This window comes from Stenella coeruleoalba (genome assembly GCF_951394435.1).
Source record: "Stenella coeruleoalba genome assembly, chromosome: 1".
Taxonomy (NCBI): Eukaryota; Metazoa; Chordata; class Mammalia; order Artiodactyla; family Delphinidae; genus Stenella; species Stenella coeruleoalba.
This window is the reverse complement of record NC_137169.1, coordinates 29963370-29988099: the sequence shown is the minus strand read 5'-3', so window position 1 is coordinate 29988099 and position 24730 is coordinate 29963370. Positions and strand designations below refer to the sequence as shown.

At 43.3% G+C, this 24730-nt stretch overlaps 1 protein-coding gene across 3 annotated transcripts; it reads left to right on the top strand.

Moving 5' to 3' along the window:
• The first annotated feature begins 127 nt into the window (after nucleotides 1-127).
• Nucleotides 128-24642, top strand: MEAF6 (MYST/Esa1 associated factor 6). 3 transcript variants are annotated; one of them, XR_013824508.1, is made up of 8 exons: nucleotides 128-254; nucleotides 1451-1566; nucleotides 4981-5068; nucleotides 5248-5293; nucleotides 17421-17613; nucleotides 21525-21582; nucleotides 22210-22243; nucleotides 22731-24642. XR_013824508.1 is itself a non-coding variant. In XM_079901463.1 (7 exons), exons 1-7 carry the CDS (start codon nucleotides 165-167, stop codon nucleotides 22737-22739), a joined length of 576 nt encoding a protein of 191 aa, XP_079757589.1. In that variant the 5' UTR covers nucleotides 128-164; the 3' UTR covers nucleotides 22740-24642. The 3 variants fall into 3 exon arrangements, 2 of the variants coding, with proteins under 2 accessions (XP_079757589.1, XP_079757588.1); XM_079901463.1 differs by lacking the exon at nucleotides 21525-21582; XM_079901462.1 differs by lacking the exons at nucleotides 21525-21582; nucleotides 22731-24642 and having other exon boundaries at nucleotides 22210-22702.
• The last annotated feature ends 88 nt before the right edge of the window (nucleotides 24643-24730 follow it).

Sequence of the window (24730 nt, the reverse complement as noted above, 5' to 3'; positions counted from 1 at the left end):
CTGGCAGGGCGCGCGCAAGCCCGCGGGCGGGAGCTCGGCGCGGCACCGCGAGCCTCCGAAAGCCGCGAGCGCAGGCGCAGTGTGGCGGCGGGCGCCCCCTGGCGGGCGGCGGCGCGCAAGGACCGCCCCCAGCTTGGCCCCGCCACCGCCCGCCTCGGCACAACATGGCGATGCACAACAAGGCGGCGCCGCCGCAGATCCCGGACACCCGGCGGGAGCTGGCGGAGCTCGTGAAGCGGAAGCAGGAGCTGGCGGTGAGGGCTGGCACCGGGGGCGCCCGGGTTGGGGCCCCGTGCCTGCCTCCGCCTCCAGGATCCGTCCCCGCCGCGCCGCTCGTTACTCCGCCGGCGCAGCGCGGCGGCTGGGAGTCCGGCGGCCTGAGGACGGCTGCGCATTGCGCGGCCCGCCGGCGCCTCGGCCTCCCGGCCGTGCGCATCCGGAGCAGGGAGCCGGGGCCGGGGGCGGGGCGCGGAGCCGGGGAGGGGGAGGGGGACTAGGCAGGTGGGGGCGTGGAGGAAGGATGGCGCCAGCGGGTGGGGGCTTCCGTGCGGGAGCCCTGGAGAGGAGAGTGTCCCTGAGCTCTGCGGGGTGGGCGAGGGCGGGCGGGTCCACGATCTTTGAGGGATGGGGACCGGGCTTGTCGGCAGGCTGTAGGAGATTGGTTCGGGCTTGCCAGTGGGCTTTGGGGGGTGGGGTAGGAAACAGGTGTGGGAGGGGGACCCACACATCCGGGCAGGCCTTTGGAAGATGGAGGGGCGCATGTCCTTTTGGGGACTAGGAGTAGATTAGTTGGATGCGGTTTTTGATGGGCAGGGTTGTGATGTATTTGGGAACATCTTAGAAGGTGACAGGCGAGGGGAAGCGGACTCAGTTTAGGGAATTAGGAATTGTGACACGCACCCGGGACCCCTTGCACCCTGGTGGCTAAGCCCTCCCTCCCCTTGCGTTTTGGCTTGGGCATCGGGAGGCCCATCTCACCTGAAGCTGCCCTTCCAGGTTTCCATAGCAACCGCAGCCCAGTGCAGGCGGCGTTTCGGAGCCTGCAGGGAGGGGAGCGAGTTGGCTCTGGAAGGCTGATCACCCTTCCCTCTCCGGGTAGCAGTATCTTTTATGCGTGGGAGTAGAGACTGCTCATGTTCTTCCTCCGCCCAGGTTCTTGACAGCTGGGTTTCCACGAAGCCCCTGAGTACGTGCAAACTTTGGCATGGGTGTACATTTTAATGGGGACAGGCTCTTTCTATTCCATTTTATTCTTAAAGGGATCCAACAAGATGGGTCTAGACTGTCTTAGTCTGAAACAGCCTGCCCCTGCGCATGTCATCCTTTCCGCAAGGCTGGCTCTGTATAGTTGAACTTGAGTTTATAAGTCTGATAGCAAGATTTCAGTTTGGTTAGGCTTAATGCTTGCATGTAGAAGGCATTAACCACTTCCTTGTTTTTCATCTCTCAGGAAACACTGGCAAACTTGGAGAGACAGATCTATGCTTTTGAAGGAAGCTACCTGGAAGACACTCAGATGTATGGCAACATTATTCGTGGCTGGGATCGGTATCTGACCAACCAAAAGTGAGTGTCAGAAGCCTGTAGTGTTTGTGTGGTGCCCTAGTAATATTTGTGTTTAGGGCTATGTATGTTGTTGGTAGTGACTTGGCAGGGAGACAGTAGTAAAGTGGGGTGGACAGAGGTCTGCACTTGAGCTTGAACTCTGGCTCAGCCACTGCCTCACTGGGTAACCCTGGACAAATCCTCCATCTGTATAGTAGAGGAAATCTGGCCAGTGGCACAGGGTTGTGTGAGGCTTAAATGAAATACAGCATATAATACCTTACACACCAGCACTGCTATCAGTGTTTTCTATATTTTAATCAGTCACGAGTCACACCCTCGCAAGGTTTGCCATACCTGTGTGCCAACTGTACCACGGTTTATTTAGTAATATTATTCTTGAAAACTTCCTAAATTTTTTGAAAATTTTCAAATCTAGAGAAAAATTGAAAGAATAGTTCGTGATCTCTTGATACCCTTCACTAGCATTTACCAGTTGTTAACTTGTTACCACATTTGCTTTCCTCTCTTTTTTCCCTTTCTATAATATGTATTAATACACACACCTCTATCTACACTTAAAAATTTTTTTTAATTTGAAATAATTATAGATACATAGGGAGTTGCAAAAACAGTACAGTTTTCCCCAGTGGTTGGGTTTTATGTAACCATATAGTACAATAACAAAACCAGGAAATTGACATTGGTATAATGTGTATAGGTCGTTCTGTCATTTTTTCACGTGGGTAGATTCCTGTAACCACCACTGCAATCAAGATACAGAACTTTTCCATCATCACAAAGATCTCCCTCATGCTACCCCTTTGTAGTTATATCTCCCCTTTCTCCCATACTTATATGTATATATATTTTTTGCTAAACCATTTAAAAGTTGAAAGCAGATATCATGACATTTGCCCCACATTATGTCAGCAGGTACCTCCTAAGAATAAGAACATCTTTCTTACGTAACCAACAATTATCATGCCTGGAAAATGAGCACTACATTAATAGCATTATGTAATATACGGTCTTTATTCATATTTCCCTAAGTGTTCCTAAAATGCATTGCTACCTTGTTTTGAACCAGTGAGTGTTTGTGCATTGCATTTGGCTGTTGTGTCTCCTTTAGTCTCTTAATTTAGGAGCTTCCCACCCTTTTTGGTGGGAAGGTTGTTTATGACATTGTCTTGTAGAGTGTCCCAATTCCAGGTTTTTCTTATAGTGACTTCGTGAGAGATCCTTTAAATATTTTTGGCAAAAATGTTGCATTAGTGATTTGTGTACCTCTTGTTGTTTACCTCTGTTTTATCAGGAGGCACATAATGACAGATTACCCCATTACTGGTGCTGCTAAGTTTGATCATACGATTTCACCATTGTAAAAGTTATTTTCTTCTCTTTGTAATTAACAAGTGATTTTGGAGGTTATACATTTTATTTATTTTTAAGATTTATTTATTATTTATTTATTTATTTTATTTATCTTTGGCTGTGTCGGGTCTTAGTTGTGGCACGCGGGATCTTTCATTGCGGTGCTCGGGCTCTTCGTTGCGGCGTGTGGGCTTCTCTCTAGTTGCAGCGCTCCGGCTTCTCTGTAGTTGTGGTGTGCAGGTTTTTCTCTTTCTAGTTGTGGTGCACGTGGGCTCCAGGGTGCATAAGGGCTCTCTAGTTGAGGTGTGCAAGCTCAGTAGTTTTAGCACGCAGGCTTAGTTGCCCCACGGCATGTGGGATCTTAATTCCCTGACCAGGGATCGAGCCCACGTCCCCTGCGTTGTAAGGTGGATTCTTTACTACTGGACCACTAGGGAAGTCCCTGGAGGTTATACTTTTTAGGCAGTGTGATTATACTGCTCACCCCAATTTTTGTCATTGGTTTTAGTATCCATTGTTGATTATCTGAATTAGTTATTATAATGGAGGTTGCAAAATGATAATTCTAATTTTACTGTTCCTTTTACATTTATTACTGGCATTCTGAAAGAAGAGTCTTCCCTTTTTATCTTCTTTCCCTTTCATTCTCTCTTTCTCTCTCTTTAGAATCACTGTAGATGCATGGATTTAAAAAAAAAAACAGCGTATTGGGATCTAGTACTGTCACTTTGTAAAGGTTTATTTTTTAGTATAAATTTATTGAGATCTATGCAAAGAAGTGCACAGATCATGTGTTTAGCTCACTGACTTTTCACAATGCTAACACAACCATCATTATCCTTTTTGATGCTTAGTTTGTCCCAAACGTGGCCAGAGGGAGCCTCCTCAGGCTGATTCCTTTGTCCTTTTTTTTTTTTTTTAATCTTTCAGTAACTTTATTTTATTTATTTATTTTTGACTGTGTTGGGTCTTCGTTGCTGCGCACGGGCTTTTCTCTAGTCACTGCGAGCGGGGGCTACTCTTTGTTGTGGTGCGCGGGCTTCTCATCGCGGAGGCACCTCTCCTTGCAGAGCAAGGGCTCTAGGTGCTTGGGTTTCGGTAGTTGTGGCGTGTGGGCTCAGGAGTTGTGGCTCGTGGGCTCTAGAGAGCAGGCTTAGTAGTTGTGGCGCACGGGCTTAGTTGCCCTGCGGCATGTGGGATCTTCCCGGACCAGGGCTCGAACCCGTGTCCCCTGCATTGGCAGGTGGATTCTTAACAACTACACCACCAAGGAGGTCCCATCCTTGTCCTTTTCTTGTCTCAGACCTGGTATCAGTCATTTCACTAAGGAACTCTGGTTCTTTAAGTTTTTTATTTATTTAGTTAGTTAGTTATTTTTGGCTGTGTTGGGTCTTCGTTGCTGCACGCGAGCTTTCTCTAGTTGCGGTGAGCGGGGGCTACTCTTTGTTGCGGTGCACGGCCTCTCATTGCAGTGGCTTCTCTTGTTGCAGAGCACGGGCTCTAGGCACGCAGCCTTCAGTAGTTGTGGCACGTGGGCTTCAGTAGTTGTGGCTCACAGGCTCTAGAGCGCAGGCTCAGTAGTTGTGGTGGACCGGCTCAATTGCTCCGTGGCATGTGGGATCTTCCCGGACCAGGGATCGAACCTGTGTCCCCTGCATCAGCAGGCAGATTCTTATCCACTGTGCCACCAGGGAAGCCCTTTAAGTTTTTTTAAACTAAGATTATTTAACAGAGTTACTTCATAGCACTAGTCTGTGCTAGATGTTTTTATTAATAGGCATTAAAATAAATACATATTAAATGAAAATGATTGTGAACCTAAAGCTAAAGTAATCTCATGTGTCACAGTGGACCACATACCATCCATTGGAAAACATTGCTGTCTGCATAGGCATTCAGCATGAAGGTCATTTTGGTCAATCCAAGTGGTGTGGAGGCATTTCTGTATGGAACTTGGTAATTTAAAAAACAAAGAGTTCCTTACATTTGTCCTGGTGTGTCCTCAGCTTGAGCCACAGACATAGCTTGGTGCTTATAATGAGTTTCTTGTGTGTGTTTTAGAAACTCCAATAGCAAAAACGATAGAAGGAACCGGAAGTTTAAGGAAGCAGAGCGGCTCTTCAGTAAATCCTCAGTTACTTCAGCAGCTGTAAGTGAGGCGGGGGGATCTTTCTGTGGCCCATTGTTAAGGAAGACCTCCGTTAAGTTTCTGTGAGTTTTCTCTTTCCTGTCCATCTGTGAGTTGGTTGTCTCTTTCCTTTCTGTCTGTGAGTGCTCTCCTGAGATCTGTGGTAATTTTTATAGTAACTGGTGGTTTTTTTCTTTTAGGCAGTAAGTGCATTGGCAGGAGTTCAGGACCAGCTCATTGAAAAGAGTAAGTTTATCTTTTTACTTTTTCATCAGTTTATTTTTAAGCTACCATCGCCCCTATATTTAATTCCTATCCAACGGTGTATCTGAAGACTGCACCTCTTGTTCTTGCCTCTTCTTTCTAGAAGTTAGGAACCCTTTTGGGTATCCTTAATCATGTCTTTCTTTGGGGGAAGAAACTACCGTGTCCTTCCTGCCTTTTCAGTCACATGAAGGTTGACTTCACCTGTTCAAAGACACAGAGATATGTCTTCACGCCTGTTGAGTCTTAGGGAATTTTTTAAAGTTAAAAAAACCCTTTTATCATGGAAAATTTCAGACATATCTAATAAATCCTCATGTACCCAATTTAATAATTCTTAGGAAATTCTGATCCTATGAACAGAATGTACCTGTGTGTTCTTAAATTTAAAATGGAGAGCAGGTAGTATTTACTTGTAGAGAAATTGTATCATTCTCTGTATGTAAGCCGTACAGTCTAACTTCTAATTTCTAGTGATGGGACTTAGAACTGCAGGTTTATCTTGCTGTATCAGACGCTATGTAGCTGTATTGGATGCTCTCCCTGTGGGTCGGGTCACTCTGAAACACACCCTGCTTTTTGTATTGGGGCTGGGTATTTTCACATGGCAGATCTTGTCGTGGGATCAAGTTGTCTTGTTTGCATTACCAGGGCAGTGGTTTGAGGAGAAGGGATTTTGGTAGTATGGGAATTAGAACTACTCAGTGACTTCAATTATTATCTCCGTGTACAGATTTCTGAATCTTTAGCCCTATCCCTAACTCCCTTCCTGAGCTTTAGTCATGCATTTCTAGAAAATTCTAGAAAATGTCTTCTAGACATTTCCACTCAGATGGTCAGACTCAAACATTTTGTCTAAAACTGAGCTGTTCTCTTTCCTTCAAAATGTGTCTGCCTAGTTGTTTTGTTTCACAGTACTTCTGTTCTCCGTCCTTCAACACTTTGTAGGCAGCTTTGACTCCTTTCTGCCAGCCTAATCAGTTGGACCAAGTCCTTTTGATTTTTTCTTTCATTATGACTGTCAGTTAAATCTTATTTCTTCTCCATTAATACCACTTCTAGAATGTAGAGCCATGTCATCTGCTTTGTGGAGTAACAAGACTGATTAAGAACATTCTGGACCTCACTCCTGTGAGCTGTGATGGAATGATGTCTGACTGCTCAGTTTTCACAAGAGCCTACTATCCTGCCCCAGGCTTAGCGGATAGTTTAGTATATGGCTCTGTATCTAATTACCCACACAGAAGGGGTGTGCCTGGATACTGGTCAGGAAGACTCAATAAGCCACTGCTTGACTTGAGACAAATACTGATGTATTGAAGATTTTCTGGAGCATGTGGAGGCCATCCATTCCCCTAAGATCTTCCCCCTGGATTGAGCCCCATTTCTGGAATATATCATACTGGTATTCCTTGGTCTTCCCTATAAAGTTGCGCTTTGTTGCACTTAGTTGCACTCAGTAACATTTTGGTCCTGTAAAATGTGTCACTCTGTTAGGACGTTGCAAACGTTTATGATCATTACTAATTATTATCTCCTTTAGGAATAGTTGTTTTCCCTGAACGACTAGTTGGTTTTTACTGAAAACCTAGTAATTGACTGTTTCCCTCTTTGTATGGGTGCTAAAATGCTTAAAGCCAAATTTGGGGTTCCTCTCTAGAAAGCAAACAGGAACTTACAGCATGTGTTTGGGGAATGAATCTTAGTACTACATCCGGCTTACTTTCTTCTTCTGTTCCTCTTTGCTTTACTTATCTCATTTTAAATTTATTTTATTGGATTTCATTCTTTTAATTTATGTAGCTTGGGTTTCATTGGACTTCATCAAACTATGGTCTGGTATTTTTTATCAGTTCTGGAAAATTCCCAGCTGTTACCTCTTCAGGTACTGTGTTTGCTCCATGCTCTCTCTCTTCTCCTGGTACTCTGGTTAAATGTAAGTTAAACCTTCTCTCTCATTTCATCCTTTATGTCTTTTATTATCTTTTCTATATCTTCTTTTATGTCTCTGTGCTGCATTATGGGTAATTTTTTTTCTGGCCTACCCATTCACTAATTCTCTTTTCAGTTGAGTCTGATTTACTGTTAAACCTTCCCTTGATTTTTAAATCTTTTATTATACTTAAAAAAAATTTTTTTTGGCCATGCTGCATGGCATGTGGGATCTTAGTTCCCTAACTGGGGATCAGCCCACACCCGCTGCATTAGAAGTGTGTGGAGTCTTAACCACTGAACCAACAGAGAAGTCCTATTACTACATTTTTAATTTCCAGAAATTCTACTTAACTACTTAAAAAATCTGCTATGTGATTTATATATATATATATATATATATATATATATATTTAATTAATTAATTTATTTTTGGCTGCGTTGGGTCCTGGTTGCTGTGCGTGGGCTTTCTCCAGCTGTGGTGAGTGGGGGCCACTCTTCGTTGTGGAGCATGGGCTCTAGGCGCGAGGGCCCCAGCAGTTGTGGCACGTGGGCTTAGTAGTTGTCGCTTGCGGGCTCCAGAGCACAGGCCCAGCAGCCGTGGCTCATGGGCCTAGCTGCTCCACGGCATGTGGAATCCTCCTGGACCAGGGCTCGAACCCGTGTCCCCTGCATTGGCAGGTGGATTCCCAACCACTGCACCACCAGGGAAGCCCCTGCTATGTGGTTTTTTAGTACCTTTCTTTGCAGTTGTTTTCAAACTTGCCTTTTACTTTTTAAAATATAAATAAATTTTTTAATTTATTTTTGGCTGCATTGGGTCTTTGTCGTTGGGTCTTAGTTGCTGCGTGCGGGCTTTCTCTAGTTGCGGCGAGCGGGGGCTACTCTTAGTTGTGGTGCGCGGGCTTCTCATTGCAGTGGCTTCTCTTGTTGCACAGCTTGGGCTCTAGGTGCGTAGCTTCAGTATTTGGCACATGGGCTCAGTAGTTGGGGCTCTCAGGCTCTAGAGCACAGGCTCAGTAGTTATGGCGCATGGACTTAGTTGCCCTGCGGCATGTGGGATCTTCCCAGACTGGGGCTCAAACCCATGTCCCCAGCATTGGCAGGCAGATTCTCAACCACCGTGCCATCCGTGAAGTCCCTACTTCTTTAAGTATAGTAAGCATAGGTTTTCTGTAGTCTGTATTTAATTTCAGTTTCTGAAGTCTTTAAGAACCTCTTTCTGTTTGTTGTTTCTGCTGTTGTATCGCTCATGAAATTAATTTCCCTGTGTGCTTGTTGGTTATCTTTGACTGTGTACTTCTGTTCACTGTAGTTAAAAGTATTTGTAGAATAGTTTGACGGCTGGGATGCTGTCTTCCAGAGAAGACCTATGTTTGCTTCTGCTAGGACTGCTTGGACCAAGTTCAAGGCTTGAGGGTCCCCAAAAGATCCAAACTTTAATTCCAAGAGAGGAATGAGGAATGGTCTGCTTTGCCTTTCACTCTTTTTTCCTTTGTACAGAGTCTTTCCGTTGTCTCAGAACGTTTTGTATAACAGATCTTGTGGAATGACTCCTGTGTTTTTGATCTTTGGTGGCAATGAAGAAAACGACCCTTTCTCTTAGATTTTGTACTTGTATATTCTCAGATCTCAAGGAGTCTGGAGTTTTGCACTTTTGGCATTTATTTTTGAACTGTTCTGAAATTTTCCTCAAAAAATGCACTACTTTTGCTTCCTTTGGCTTCTTAGGTACCTACACTAGAATGAGAATGGATTGGCATGGTCCCAAAGGGGAATTTTATGCTAATTAGTGAGGCATTGTATATTTTTCTAAAAAGAATAAAGTGAAAGAAAAACAAAGCAGGCAGATTTTCCCAGGCCAGGGCGCAAACCCATGGCTCCTGTAAAGGATCAGCAGTCTCACCTGTTTGTTTTCCTGGGCTTCTCTGAAGCTTTCGTCAAAGCAGACCCCTCCAGCATCTACGTCATCGCGCAGGTAGGTGAACAGCTGCATGAGCGTTGTCCTGGGTGTCTTCCTTTCTGCCTTTAAACGTTTCGTGCTGATCAGGAGTCACTGCTGCGGCACTATTCAGTAGCTGGTCCTTTAAGTAGAGCATCTCATTTGTAGATGTATTTAACTTAAAATTTGACGTGATTTGCGCTAAGAATGAGTTGCTCAGTTTTATGTCAGTGAGAGGCAAACTCGTGTGTCTTTTCATGGTGGCAGCAACAATCGATTGACTGACTTGCTGCTGTACCTTGATATGTTGTAACCTAGTCCTCTTGCTATCACTTCTCTTCTGCTTCCGTGAGCCGAGGAAGGAAATGATTATTACTTTGTGCTCTCGCTTTGTACATTAACAGTGTTTAATCTAGTCTCCCCAGCTCCGGTCCCTCTTATAAACCGCTTCTAGCCTAATCTTAAAGCACGTGTTTGCACAGAGAACTCAATACACGTTAGTTGTTTGGTGTTACTTCCCTGTTCCGAAACTCTGGATGCCTTCATCTTGTTATGTCCTGCTAGCAGCTGTTTTACTGCAAATAACCCTGACTGATTGCTTGGAATTTGACTTACGTGTTTGTAGATCTCAAAGATGTTGAGATTTGAACACTTACTGTGTTCCGGACACTAAGCAAACACTTTACATTATCTCATTTAATCCCTAAAGCTACTTCTTGAGGATAGGGAACGTGGCTGTAGCCCCAAGCATCTAGCCCAGTATCTCGTCCATAAGAGATACTCAAGACGTGAGAGAAAGAATTCCTATTTTACAGACGGGGAAACAGGCTCAGAAAGATTAAGCAAAAAGTCAGTTTTCTTAACATCCCCTCGTATTGTCCCCCATGTTAGATCCCCTAGCCGGACAGTTATGACTCCGCTCAACCTGTCATTCCATTTCACCTGTCATTTCTCAAGCTCTCTATTTAAAAGGTGTTGTTTGATTTATTTGTCCCAAATACCTTGTGTTTTCTCACCTCTGCACTGTTTTGCACGTGCTATTTTTTGTACTTATTTTGGCTCTCATTTTTCAAGGTCCAGTTTAAATTCTGCTCCCTCAGTGAAGCTTTTCCTGAATAATCCGCTCTTTCTTCTCTGACTCCCATAATACTTAGTATCCATGTCAGCCCTTTGGGACGTCGGCTACTGCGTGGACTCTATTCATAGGCCTTTGATTTGACTTCCGCTGCTTTGTTTGTGTTTTGCATGTGTGCGTGTGTACACGTGTACCCACTTTATAGAATATGACCAATTCATCCATCCATTTACTCAGAACTCCCATAGCAGCTGGCCCCAAATGAGTAAATAGTTGGTTTTGCTCCTCAGTGTATGAGAATGGTCTGCTACTGCAACATAGAGAAAATTTGCCGTATCTAACTTGCCTTCCTTACTTGTTTCCCACCTTTTTAGTTAACCCTTCTCTCCCCTGTGCCCAGCCCCTCCTCAGTGAGTCCTGTGTCCCTTCTGCAGTCCTGTCTGTGATGCAAAGCTTTTGTGGCTACATGCCCTGTTGGCCTGCTCCTTCCCCGACCAGTGCCTCCACCATTAGCAGTTTCAGAGATGACATTTTTTATCTGAATAAATAGGATTAAGTACGGCAGAGGAAGGCTGTCCTGACCATACTTCTGTATCTTAGACTCATCTTTTTATATTTCGTTAGATTTCTTTTGTAACTTTTTAACCCTTGTGAGGGTTGTATGTATTAATATATCTGAAGTGTGTACAGCGGTGCCTGGCTTAGGGTAAGGACTGTCTGTGTCAGCTGTTGTTAGCATCTTGCAGTCTTATTTATTTATTTTTTATAAATATATTTATTTTATTTATTTTTATTTTTGGCTGCGTTGGGTCTTTGTTGCTGCGCGTGGGCTTTCTCTAGTTGCGGTGAGCGGGGGCTACTCTTGGTTGTGGTGCGCGGGCTGCTCATTGCAGTGGCTTCTCTTGTTGAGGAGCACAGGCTCTAGGCATGCGGGCCTCAGTAGTTGTGGCACATGGGCTCAGTAGTTGTGGTGCACGGGCTTAGTTGCTCTGCAGCATGTGGGATCCTCCCGGACCAGGGCTCGAACCCCTGTCCCCTGCATTGGTAGGCGGATTCTTAACCACTGCGCCACCAGGGAAACCCTATTTCTTTCTTTCTTTATTTGGCTGCGTCGGGTCTTAGTTGCCACACGTGAGATCTTTATTGCGGCATGCAGAATCTTTTTTGTTGCGGCACGCAGACTCTTCATTGTGGCGCGCAGGCTTTCTCTAGTTTCGGTGAGCGGGGGCTACTCTTGGTCGCAGTGTGCAGGCTTCTCACTGCGGTGGCTTCTCTTGTTGCGGAGCACGGGCTCTAGGCATGCGGGCTCAGTAGTTGCGGCTTGTGAGCTCTAGGGCGCAGGCTCAGTAGTTGTGACTCACGGGCTTAGTTGCTTCGCGGCATGTGGGATCTTCCCAGACCAGGGCTCGAACCCACGTCCCCTGCATTGGCAGGTAGATTCTTAACCACTGCGCCGCATGAAGTCCCGCATTCTTTTTAAAAGCCAGAAAATACCCCCTAGTCTGGTTGTTCCTCCTCTGTTGATGAATATTCCCATCATCTCCCTTTTCCCCCACTATGAACAGTGTCACAGTAAACATCCTTGTACCCATATGCTTTTTTGCACTGGAGTTTTAATTTCTGTATGACAGTATCCCAGAAGTGGCACTACTGTGTCAAAGAATGATTTTCATAAATACAGCCCAGTACCTTCTGTAGTATGAAGGGAAATGTATATTTGGTCTTTGTCCCCTTTCCTGGCACACAGCTCCTAAAACTCTTGGACTCTCCAGAATATTAAGAATGACTAGCATGGGGCTTCCCTGGTGGCACAGTGGTTAAGAATCCGCCTGCCAATGCAGAGGACACGGGTTCGAGCCCTGGTCCAGGAAGATCCCACATGCCGTGGAGCAACTAAGCCCATGCACCACAGCTACTGAGCCCGCGCTGTAGAGTCTGCGAGCCACAACTACTGAGCCCACGTGCCACCACTACTGAAGCCCACTTGCCTAGAGCCTGTGCTCTGCAACAGGAGAAGCCACCGCAATGAGAAGCCCGTGCACCGCAATGAAGAGTAGACCCCACTCGCTGCAACTAGAGAAAGCCCGTGCACGGCAATGAAGACGCAACACAGCCAAAAATAAATAAATAAATACATACATAAATTTTAAAGAAAAAGAATGGCTAGTATGCAAAAGAGTAGTCTTTTGTACGCTAATGAGATGACTGGTGGCTGTGTTCACTGCCCCTCCCTCGCCCACAGATAGCATCAGATGGGGGCTGGTCACCCAAAAGACCAGTCCTTGACTAGAAGTTTGGAACTTTCAGCCTTAACCCTGAAACCTCCAGGGAGGGGAAGGGGACTGGAGATTGAGCTCATCACCAATGGCTAGTGACTTAATTAGTCATGCCTGCATAATGAAACTTCCATAAAAACCCCTAAATGATGGAGTTTCTGTTGGTGAACATGGTGCTGTGCTGGGAAGGTTCCCAGCCCAGAGAAGGCAAGGCAGCTCCACGCTCCTCCCCGTACCTTGCCCTGTGTGCCTCTTCCATGTGCCTGTTTCTGAGTTGTATCCTTTGTAATAAAGCGTGTTCCTGATCCTAGCGGATTATTGACCCTGAGGAGGGGGTTGTGGTACCCCTGGTTTATGACTGGTCTGTTGGATGTCTGGGAGGCCCAGGACTGGTGACTGGTGTCTGAAGTAGGGAGCACTCTTGTGGGACTGAGCCCTTAAATTGTGGGTTCTGCCCTGACTCCAGTAGTTAGTGTCAGAATTAAATTCAAGTGTTGGTGTCTGGGCAATCAGGGAATTGGTTGTTGGTGTTGGAAAACACCCTGGACTTTCCAAAAAGAGCCTTGCCATTCCTATTCTTAAAAGCATACCTTGGGAGGGCCTGTTACAGATACATTGGGGTAAAATAAGGGGGAAAAAGATTACGTTTAAACTCTTTCATTAGAGTGAATTTTTAATCTACGCAAATACAGACAAAACAATGAATCCCTGTGTACCCATCACACTGCCCCCAAACCATCACACTGTGGCCAGTCCTGTCCTATCCACACCCTACCTGCCCTCACCTCCACCCCCTGTATTATGTTGAAAAATCTCAGAAATCTACCCCCGTTTCTTGTATACATATTCTAGTATGTTGGGGTTTTTTAAAAAATTTTTTAAATTTATTTTTGGCTGCATTGGGTCTTTGTTGCTGCATGCAGGCTTTCTCTAGTCGCGGCGAGCAGGGGCTACTCTTCGTTGTGGTGCGCGGGCTTCTCTTGTTGCAGAGCATGGGCTCTAGGCGTGCGGGCCTCAGTAGTTGCAGCACACGGGCTCAGTAGTTGCGGCTCGCGGGCTCTAGTGCACAGACTCAGTAGTTGTGGCGCGTGGGCTCAGTTGTTCCGCAGCATGTGGGATCTTCCCGGACCAGGGATCGAACCCATGTCCCCTGTATTGGCAGGCGGATTCTCAACCACTGTGCCACCAGGGAAGTCCCTTTCAGTATGTATTGCCAAATGATAGTTTTTAAATTGTGGCAAGAACACTAAACATAAGATCTACAGATTTTTTTTTCACTTTTTAATTTATTTTTGGCTGCGTTGGATCTTCGTTGCTGTGTGCAGGCTTCCTCTAGTTGCGGCGAGCGGGGGCTACTCTTCATTGTGGTGCGTGGGCTTCTCATTGCGGTGGCTTCTCTTGTTGCGGAACATGGGCTCTAGGCACGCAGGCTTCAGTAGTTGCAGCGTGCGGGCTCAGTAGTTGTGGCACACGGGCTTGGTTGCTCCACGGCATGTGGGATCTTCCCAGACCAGGGCTCGAACCCGTGTCCCCTGCATTGGCAGGTGGATTCTTAACCACTGCGCCACCAGGGGAGTCCAGCGCTACAGATTTTTAAGTGCACAGTACAATAGTCTTAACTGTACAGAGTTGCACTGCAGATCTCTAGGACTTAATTGTCTTGCATGACTGAAACTTTATACTCATCAAACAGCAACTCCCCCCTCCCCCGCCCAGCCACTGGCAACCACCATTCTACTTTCTGCTTCTGTGAGTTTGACTGTTTTAGATACCTCATAGAAGTGGAATCACGCAGTATTTGTTTTTCTGTGACTGGCTTATTTCACGTAGCATAACGTCCTCCAGGTTCATCCATTGTTGTGGCATATGACAGGATTTCCTTCTTTTTAAGGCTGAATAATATATTCCATTGTTACATATATACCACATTTTCTTTTTTTTAAATAAATTTATTTATTTATTTTATTTTTGGCTGTGTTGGGTCCTTGTTGCGCATGGGCTTTCTTTTAGTTGGCGGCGAACAGGGGCTACTCTTTGTTGCGGTGCGTTGGCTTCTCATTGCAGTGGCTTCTCTTGTTGCGAGCACGGGCTCTAGGCACATGGGCCTCAGTAGTTGTGGCACTCGGGCTCAGCAGCTGTGGCACACGGGCTTAGTTGCTCCGTAGCATGTGGGATCTTCCCAGACCAGAGCTCGAACCCATGTCCCCTGCATTGGTAGGCAGATTCTTTTTTTTTTTTTTTTTTTTTGGTAGGCAGATTCTTAACCACTGCGCCACCAGGGAAGCCCTACCACAGTTTCTTTATCTGTTCATCTATTGACAGACATTTAAGTCGTTTCCACATTTGGGCTATTGAATAATGCTGCAATGAACATAGGAGTGCAGATATCTCTTCAAGATCCTGATTTCAGTTCTTTTGGATAAATACCCATAAGTAGGGTTACTGGATCATATGGTAGTTATATAAATGATAGGCCCTTTACACTATGATCACATTTAAAAATGCTGAATAATACACGCATACTTTGTTTTATCGCACTTTGCAGATACTGCATTTTTGACAAATTGAATGTTTGTGGCAACCCTGTGCTGTCAGATGATGGTTAGCATTTTTTAGCAATAATATATTTTTAAATTAAGGTATGTACATGTTTTTAGACATAATGCTGTTGCACACTTAATAGACTCAGTATAGTGTAAACATAACTTTTATATGCACTGGGAAACCAAAAAATTTGTGTAACTCACATTATTTTGATACTCGCTTTATTGTGGTGGTCTAGAACCAAATCCACAATGTCTCCGAGCTGTGCCTATGTTCCATTGCATGGTTATACCACATTTTATTTACGCATTCATCAGTTGATGGACATTTTGCTCCTGTGAATAATACTTCCGTGAACATTTACGACCAGTTTTGTGTGAACGTGTTATCATTTCTCTTGGATATATACTCAGGAGTGGAATTGCTGGTGATTTGTTAACTCAATGTTTAATCTTTTGTGGAACTGCCAAAGCGTCTTCCAAGTTAGCTGTACAATTTATATTCCCATCAGCAGTGTTTGAAGGTTCTAGTTTCTCCACAGCTTCACCAACACTTGTTACTGTTTGTCTTTCCATTATAGTTACCCCAGTGGGTAGGCAGTGCTATCTCATTGTAGTTTTGATTTGCATTTCCCTCATGGCTAATGATGTTGTGCATCTTTTCCTGTGCTTATTGGCCATTTGTATATCTTCTTTTGAGAAATGTCTATTCAAATCCATTGCTGATCTTTTTAATTTTTTTTTTGTCTTTTTATTATTGAGTTCTAAGAGTTCTTTATGTATTCTGGAGACAAGTCTTTATCAGATATATGATGTGCAGATATTTTCTCCCATTCTGTGGGTTGTGATTTTTTTTTCTTTTCTAGTTAGCATTGGTTTATAACATATAAGTTTGATATGTACAACATTATACTTTGACTTCTGTATATACCACAGTGTTCTCACCACCGAAAGTTTAGTTTCCATCTGTCACCATATAGCTGACCCCCTTTGCCCATTTTGCCCTCACCTCACCCCTGTGGGTTGTTCTACTTTTTGGGTGATATTTGCAGTTCAAGAGTTTTACATACATGACATAGTTCACTTTACATATTTTTTCTTTTGTCATGCTTGCTCTTGTGGTCTTATCTAAGAAACCATTGCCTAATCCAATAGATTCTAAGAGTTTTATAGCTCCTACATTTAGGTCTCTGATCCATTTTGAGTTAATTTTTGTATATGGTATGAGATAGGGTTCCAATTTCATTCTTTTGCATGTGGATATCCAGTTATCCAGTTATCTTAGCCATAAAGAGAAACGAAACTGAGTTATCTGTAGTGAGGTGGATGGACCTAGAGTCTGTCATACAGAGTGAAGTGACTCAGAAAGAGAAAAACAAATACCATATGCTAACACATATATATGGAATCTAAAAAAAAAAAAATCGTTCTGAAGAACCTAGGGGCAGGACAGGATTAAAGATGCAGACGTACAGAATGGACTTGAGGACATGGGGAGGGGGAACGGTAAGCTGGGATGAAGTGAGAGAGTGGCATGGACCTATACACACTACCAAATGTAAAATAGCTAGCTAGTGGGATATAGCTGCATAGCACATGGAGATCAGCTCGGTGCTTTGTGACCGCCTAGAGGGGTGGGATAGGGAGGGTGGGAGGGAGACACAAGAGGGAGGAGATATGGGGATACATGTATATGTATAGCTGATTCACTTTGTTATAAAGCAGAAACTAACACACCATTGTAAAGCAATTATACTCCAATAAAGATGTTAAAAATAAATAAATAAATAAAATTGGGAATATCTGTCAGCTGAAGGGTATCATTACCACTTTTAAAATAATGTTCTTAAGGCTTCTCAGAGTAACTTAGGTAATGGGGCTCTTCTCCTCCTGGGCCCTTTTTCTTGATGGAAAGTCAGGGTTCCCATGTGGTCTGGGGAGGGAACCAAGGCCAGCTGTAGGATGTTTTCCCAAGGTCATCTCTCACCTCCCGAAGACCTATGTAATGTTTTTGATAATGCTTCTTGTGTAATTATTAATCCCATTAGCATATTCTTGTTTAAATAACCTTTATGTAGCGAGGTTATCTTGATTGTATGGTCTAATCTCCCAGCCGTCCTTAGGTCTGTTGCCTCTGGTTACATTGTTTCAGATTACAGGTTTCTCAGGAACTCTGGTAACTTTGTATGTATCTTCCTGTCAGTTAGAACATATGGTCCTTGAGGGTAGGAAACAAGTCTTTTTCTATGTGTTAGTGCTCAGAAAATCTTTCCTGACTGATGGACAAACTGCCTGAGGAGTACTGATGATGCTTTGGGGGACTTGTGTTTATTCCCTCCAGGGGAGCCAGGAAGTGGGACGGAAAGTGATACTTCTCCAGACTTCCACAATCAGGAAAATGAGCCCAGCCAGGAGGATCCTGAGGATCTGGATGGATCTGTGCAGGGAGTGAAACCTCAGAAGGCTGCTTCTTCTACTTCCTCAGGGAGTCATCATAGCAGCCATAAAAAACGAAAGAATAAAAACCGGCACAGGTCAGTGGTAGGGACCACCTTTCCCCACCCCCTAGGCCCCCACCCTATTCCCACCCACTTAGAGCTTCCCTGACCATTGCTGTGAAGGGACTTTAATAGAATAAACATTCTTCAGGATTGGTGTGGTCTTTCTGTTGCTGATGGGAAGAAATTCATTTGGTCCAAGTGAAACAGGCTAATTTTTCTCTAAGGGAGGAATTAGTGGGCATTAGAGGAACTGTGAAGGAAGGCATCCTTCTCAGTGTTTCTAGTGTAGAAGAATTTGATTCCATAAAACTTCTGTTTAATACAGTGAATTTGAAATCCTTTCAGAAGAGAAAAAGGGAAATAGAAATGGAATCTGTGTACTAGTGTTTGGAAAATGCCACTAGCACGTGTTGGGAAGCTGAAAAGTGGGATATAAGTCTTCTGCTCCTAACCTTGATCCTGCCTGTTCTTATTCCCTGGAGGATGGACAGAACTGATCTGATAGTGCCTTTATGCTTTTTATTTTTTATTTTTATTTTTATTTTTCGGTACGCGGGCCTCTCACTGCTGCGGCCTCTCCCGCTGCGGAGCACAGGCTCCGGACGCGCAGGCTCAGCGGCCATGGCTCACGGGCCCAGCCGCTCCGTGGCATGTGGGATCTTCCCAGACCAGGGCACGAACCCGTGTCCCCTGCATCGGCAGACGGATTCCCAACCACTGCGCCACCAGGGAAGCCCCCTTTATGCTTTTTAAATACAAGTTTTTTGATTGCTTATGATTTCTCTATTTTTATATATCTTTGTAAAATGCTGATTTCAGTATCAGAGGAACAGTATAAGGGCTATAAGATACGAGAGCACCTTCCTAGATAATGTTTGTTCACTGTGTTTTTTTGCAGTGCCTAATGAGATAGGAATCACATCAGTGGGCAGAGAGGTCAGGTGCCACCCAGAGAGGATTTTAGCATTCACTCTGCTTGGGGTTTATATGATGATGCCGGGGCCTGTTAGCTCAGATAATTGGAAATTATACAGCTGAACTCAGAGAGGGTAATGCAGTAGTTTCTAGAGGAAGGGATGGCTTCAAACCTTCTTCTGGGAGGTTTGAAAACCAGATACCCACCAGGTTGGCTTTTGTCCTACTCCTCTTAGGAGCCTGCATGCTGAGGAGATGAAAGGGGCGTGCAAGGAATGGGTGGGCTTCCCTGTGCCAGTCAGTTTGCTTCTGGGCTGGGTTGTCCCACAGAACATTCCCTCAGGCACCCAGGATATTACAGTTGTTACCTTTGCCAGATGTGGCATACAGGGATAATACAGAGTGAACTCTAACGGGTTTAAGCCTCCTTGGCTTCAACTGATTCTTTAATTCTTTTAAGAGTTTTTCTTGTCAATGGTGGTGGTGGTTTTTAGACCCAGAAATAGTATATCCTCCAGATAGTGACTAAGGACTGCAGCCTAACATTTTTCTGCACACCAGAAATCACCACGCCAATCTCATAGGTGCAGTAAGAGAGAGCAAAAATTGCATCTCTCTCTCTCTTTTTTTTTTTTTTGGTAAGGCTACAGCTTATTTAATCGCTGTGACAGGACTGACGCTAGTTTATCATAAACAGCAGAGATCCATACTCTTAAAAATATTTTTTTAAATTGTCAAGATAAAAGGGTCATGCTCTGTGTTGCTTTCATTAAGTTTACACCAGTGTCATTTTAAATGGGATAATTATTTTCCTGTTTCAGAGTAGAGGAGGGGTAAATTCCTTGAAAGTTTCTGGGACACTTTCTCCATTCCTGGTACACTAGACTCTATTGATAGCTATTGTTTATTTCAGGTAATACCTTATTTTCCTTAATGATACGATCAGCTGATAAAAGGGAATTAGACATTGAACTTAATTTTCTTCTTGCAGATTACTGGTAGATTTCCATAGTAACAGCATTTCCTGCCATTTCCTCTCCTGGCCCTAGGAACTAACTCCTTCCAGAAAAATACTAGGATTTAAAAAGATATTTGATGTTAGTTATTGCCTTCACAATGGGGCTTTCTGTTTGGAAAGCAGGATCCTTTTGTGTTCCCCAGGTTCAGTATCCTGCTGGGTTTGTCCGTTGGCCTTAGGGCCTCACCTGCCCTGAGGGAGGATACTGGAGCTGATTTGCCTTCTTTCTGGAGAAAATAGGTTTATTAGCACACCTTCTCAGATTCCTGCCATCTTTAGTCAGGAATTGTGTCTGGCCCAAACCCCTGGCCCCTGACTAATGTCTTAGTGGGTCTGACTGATTGGGGGGTGGGGGCAGGGGAGCACTTTGTCTACACATGTTTGTAACTTTGCTCCCAGTACAGTGTCGTTTCTCCTTCAATGTACCACACCCCATATTGTCAGATAAAAGTCAACAGTAAATTATTTCAACAAAAGTCTGAATACCCACCATGTGTAAGACACTGTTTAGTGATGAGTAAAGCGAAGTGGAAATAAATAAGTACCCTAGCAAAAAGGGAAGAACTTTGAATTTGTTCTCTTTAGGAATATAAAAATCTATCAAATAATTTTTAGCATTCATAAATGATCACAAGATTCTAAAGTCTTATCTTTTACGTGATATCTGAACGATAAGTCCCAGTGTCTTTAAAGAAAAAAGTTGAACTCGGTATAACCTTATAGCTGCTCTTACAGGTTTTTGATACTGTACCGAGCTCTAGCATTCTAGGTAGTTTGTGACGTTTTCATGAAGTAGGTACAGTCTACTTCTTTACTTTCTGAACAAAGTTCAGTTAGGCTGAAAGTTAAATTTCTGACAGTTCCTGGTTTGTACACTTACTGTATAGTTTTCCCAAATGTCCGAAGTGAAACTGTTGCATAAAGATTATTGAAGTTAAGCTTTCTTCCAGCTTCACTCTTGCAAACACTGGCTAGGAGGAAATACAGCCGTTTTGCGTATTGTTTTACCTCCTGTCTACAGTCTGAAAGGCTCTGGAGCCAGCCAAGGAACTGGTGTCATGCCCCTGGTTAACATTTGCTTTGGAGGTCTGCCCAGCCCATGGTCTGTCAGCAGTGATGGCCCGAAACGGCCTTCTCCTCTAGGCTGTTCTCCCATCTGGACCCTTACGGCTTGGGTGCTTATGGATGTCAACTTCCCTTTGTTTCAATAGATGCACTGCAGACTTCGGGGTTCCCTAATTGTAGCCCTGACGTAAACCATTAACTGCTCTCACCCGTTCAGGGGCAGAGTAATATGGCTGTGTGGGTTTTGGAATTAGACTCTGATTCAACCCCTGGCTTCTAGCATGAATGCAGAGAAAAGGAGTACCATGTTTGGACATGCTTAAATATAAAACCCGAGTTAGAAATTGCCAAATGTTTTTTATTTTCAAAACTGTATGATATTTTTATCTTTCATTTTAGTGAAAGTGTATTATGCTGAGTTGTTGGTACGGCCTTCAAAGCACTTTTCATTATGTGACTAAACCCTTTGTTCTCTATTTCTTCTAAATGCCCAGTTTATTTTTCATTATAATTAAATATTTTAAAAGTTCTAACTCTGAATCTGGTAGTTAATAGAAGGCCTGCGGGTGTCTAGTTTTCTAATGAAATAACTTTTCTTTTTATAGTCTGTTCTTCTGATATGAAATCCATTGAGGGAAGGGAATCTCCCAACCACAGAATCTTTGGTGCTTTGATGTCTGAAACTTTGTGGCTTAAGATTCTTAAAAGTGATTTTGTTTCTACAAATCTTGCTAGGGTGGCTAATCAACTAATTTATTCAATTAGGATATTAATTTCTATTGCTTTCTTCCTTTCAAATGCTGCCCCTCAGCCCGTCTGGCATGTTTGATTATGACTTTGAGTAAGTTTGATTTGAATTAGTATTTGTGCTGTGTTGTTTAGTGTGTAGAGACAAATATGCCTTTTTGAGACCTTTCTAACCCATAGTTTATCTGTTTAATTGTAGGTATGTATATTAGGTTAGGCTGGGAAGTTTTTTTTAAAAACAGAAAAACGTGATGGAGGTAACATTTTATTTAATAACTTAAGCAAAATTAAGTAAACTTCACTTTTATGCGTTTTAATTTCTTTAAAAATAGATAACCTTTACTTTGATTAATATTTAAATTGATATCCTGGCTTTGCTTCCTAAGGAGATGGATAGTTTAAGACCTTTTGCTCTGGAAAGATTTAAAAATGGAAATTTGTTGAATTTCTTTTGTGTTTCATGTCCAGGAATACAAACTCCTAGTCTCTTTCCTGTTCTTAATCACTCAGTGTCTCAGTGATTATCAGCAGCATAGTTGCAGAGCTAACACATTAACGTAGAGCATGCCCTCTTAACCCAAGCTCTTTAACGTGTAATTTTGGAATAATTTTTAAAAATTGTACGACTTTTATAACTGCTGTAGTGTATTTCTTTTTGAGTCATCTAAGTTTACCTTGTGGCAAGAGTATCTGCTCATGTTTTTAATAAATACTTGCTTAATAATATCTGGGTAAACAACTAAATATGACATAGTCTAATGAAGAATGTGGATTTTACTTAACCAAATAGTCTTTGTTATAGCTTGTGCCCTGTGCAGTAGCTGATTCTTGGACCCGTTTTCTGTAAATTAAAATGCAAATATCTTTTATCTTTCCTATCACAGGATTGATCTGAAGTTAAACAAAAAACCACGAGCTGTAAGTATCAGCCAGACCATTTCAGAGAGGCTGGTGATTTTTGTAGACGGTTAGAAAAACGTATTTGTCTTCAGAGCTTGAGTGTTCCTAATCTGGGGTCACAGTTCTTGTTTTACAGTCTGGGGTATCCATCTGGATGCACTTTGACTTTTAGGTTTGTGTACTCTCTTTATATTTTGGAGAGAGAAAGGCTCACACATTTTTTCCTGAAGAAAAATTCCCTTTGATTAAATAATGAACTGTTAATACTACCCCTCCTCACCACCCCCATGCCTCTAACTGGTGAGTTCTCAGGTCTAGTAAGGCAGAATTGATGTTTCTGTCCCTCTGTGGACTCAGAAGACAAGCCATTTTCGATGTGAAATATTGTCTGTCATATTTGAAATAGAATCTTTGGCTACAGAGCAATAGCCTAGCAGGGTTGTTGGTGAGAATTTGTCAATGTTCTGCTGAGAATAAGTTGGGACTTCTGTTTTTCTCTCTTCAGGATTATTAGAAGACTCATTAGTGCAGAAGCGTCCAGGCTATAGAGCCCTGCTTCCCTCCTCCGACCTCACAAAGATAAACACCCCTCACCTGGCTGCGTGGCCATCCATCTCTGCTTTCCCAGACCTGGTGCCTGTGACTCTGAGTAGTTTGTTCTGAAATGTGGTGACAAGCAAGTCATTTCTGTAAGACCATATTGGAGCATTTATTCTGTGTCATTTTCAGTAACAATTGCAGGACGACCCAAGACATTGTTTTAATCCCAGCAAGTTGCTAACTGTGCATTTCTCCGTTCTTGGAACCAATGTCTCCCCCGTCAAACTGGCTGGCACCAGCTTCATCTGTGATGCGCATGGAGAAATGTTCTCTAGGTTTGTTTTATGCTGAACGTAGAACAAGTCACATTTCAGAGGGAGGCTGTAAATATCTGGCGTTTTCTTATTTTGTTTGTGTTTTATCGTTTTTCTATGATTGTTTTTACCATCTTATTTGCTTTGGGGACTTTTTGTAATGCCATTATACAGCTCATACCTTCCTGCTGACATATCTGATCATCTCTTTCGTGCAGTTGCCAATATTCTTAACTGAAAGTAATTTGGTTTACCATAAATAAAATGGGGACTTGGCTTTTTGTTTCTTTGCAGAGGGAAGGTAAAGAGTGTTTATTTAATAATTACCTATCTTAAATCTTTTTGAGTTGGAAGCAGTTTCATGTTCAAGGAACAGGAAAAACTGAAACACATGAGTTTAAATGAGTCCTTTTAAAATAGGTATTTTTATTCTTTTGTATAAATAAAATTTCACAGGCTTTGACTTCTCATCCTTCACCTTTAAACTTGAGATTGTTTTTTCACTTACTTATTCGTATCATGCCTTACGGAAATTTCTTTCTCCATCTTTTCTCTCTCTGATGGTATTTGCCTGATTAAATATTGCTCTAAAAATGACTAAGGCACATGGAAAGGCTCTAAACTGTACCCAAAGCTGCTAACGCCTGGAGTCCTTGAGCAAAGTGAATGACAGGATCACCGAGAGGCCGTGATGCCCAGCAAACGCCCCTTCCTTTCAGGGTGGATGGGCCGAGGAGTCTGTTGATGGTTGTTACCTGCCTCTGGAGCAGCGGCCCTCCACCTCGGCTGCACATTGGAATCACCTGGGTTGCTTAAAAAAATACCAGTGCCTGGGTCGCGCTCCCCAAGACCCTGACTCGGCTACAGCCTAGTATTGGGGATATTCGTTCCAAGAGTCCCTGGCATGCTGACAGGAAACCAAGTGGAGAACCACTGCATTAGGAGACTGGATTGTTCGATTTCAATCCCATGTCATGAATCAGTCTAAGGGATAAGCTGTGGGGCCTCACCTTTCCTTTGACTCTATTTAGTCATAAATACTTATCTCCATATCTTTGTTAGAAAAAATACGTTCCATTTGTGGCAATGTTGGTAGAGCTGAAATACGGAGGGCGTCTATTATCAAAACACGTCGACCTTGTCAGATGTGCAAAAGCTTCCTCTTGTTCTCAAATAAACTTTTTTTTTTTTTTTGACTCTGTGGCTATTCAGATGTCTTTGCCTATGTCTTTGGTAGCAGAACTTGAGGGGTTTTTTAAGGAATTCGTTTCTTATATAGATTGTTCCTTAAAAACAAAACAAAACTAAAGACAATGGAAACCAGAAGCTTTCTGTATCCTTTTTCGTCAGTCTCCTTTCCCGGGAGGGAAGGATGGGATCCCGGTGGTTTCCTTAACTCTGAGGACAGCACACAGCAAACCTGAAGATATTTCTGACTCTCACAGTTTGACTTTTGCTAGAGATAGAGTAGGACTACTCTTAAAAAGATATATTATTAAAAGCATATCTATGTGTACGAATACCTCTATGTATGTGTAATCATGGTTAGAGACATGGCTCGCTTTATACATACTTTCTCTGTAAAGTTTAATCATTGATTAGGAGACCTCACAACTTTCCTGTAAGTTGGCCAGACATACTGGAGATACAG

What these genes read in the sequence shown, in the direction of transcription:
- MEAF6 (XM_079901462.1), top strand. Translation starts at nt 165, where the DNA reads ATGGCGATGCACAACAAGGCGGCGCCGCCGCAGATCCCGGACACCCGG. An exon ending in CCTCAGTTACTTCAGCAGCT is followed by an intron (nt 5,069 to 5,247) that starts GTAAGTGAGGCG and finishes TTTTTCTTTTAG; the next exon opens with GCAGTAAGTGCATTGGCAGG. An exon ending in AAGAATAAAAACCGGCACAG is followed by an intron (nt 17,614 to 22,209) that starts GTCAGTGGTAGG and finishes TTCCTATCACAG; the next exon opens with GATTGATCTGAAGTTAAACA.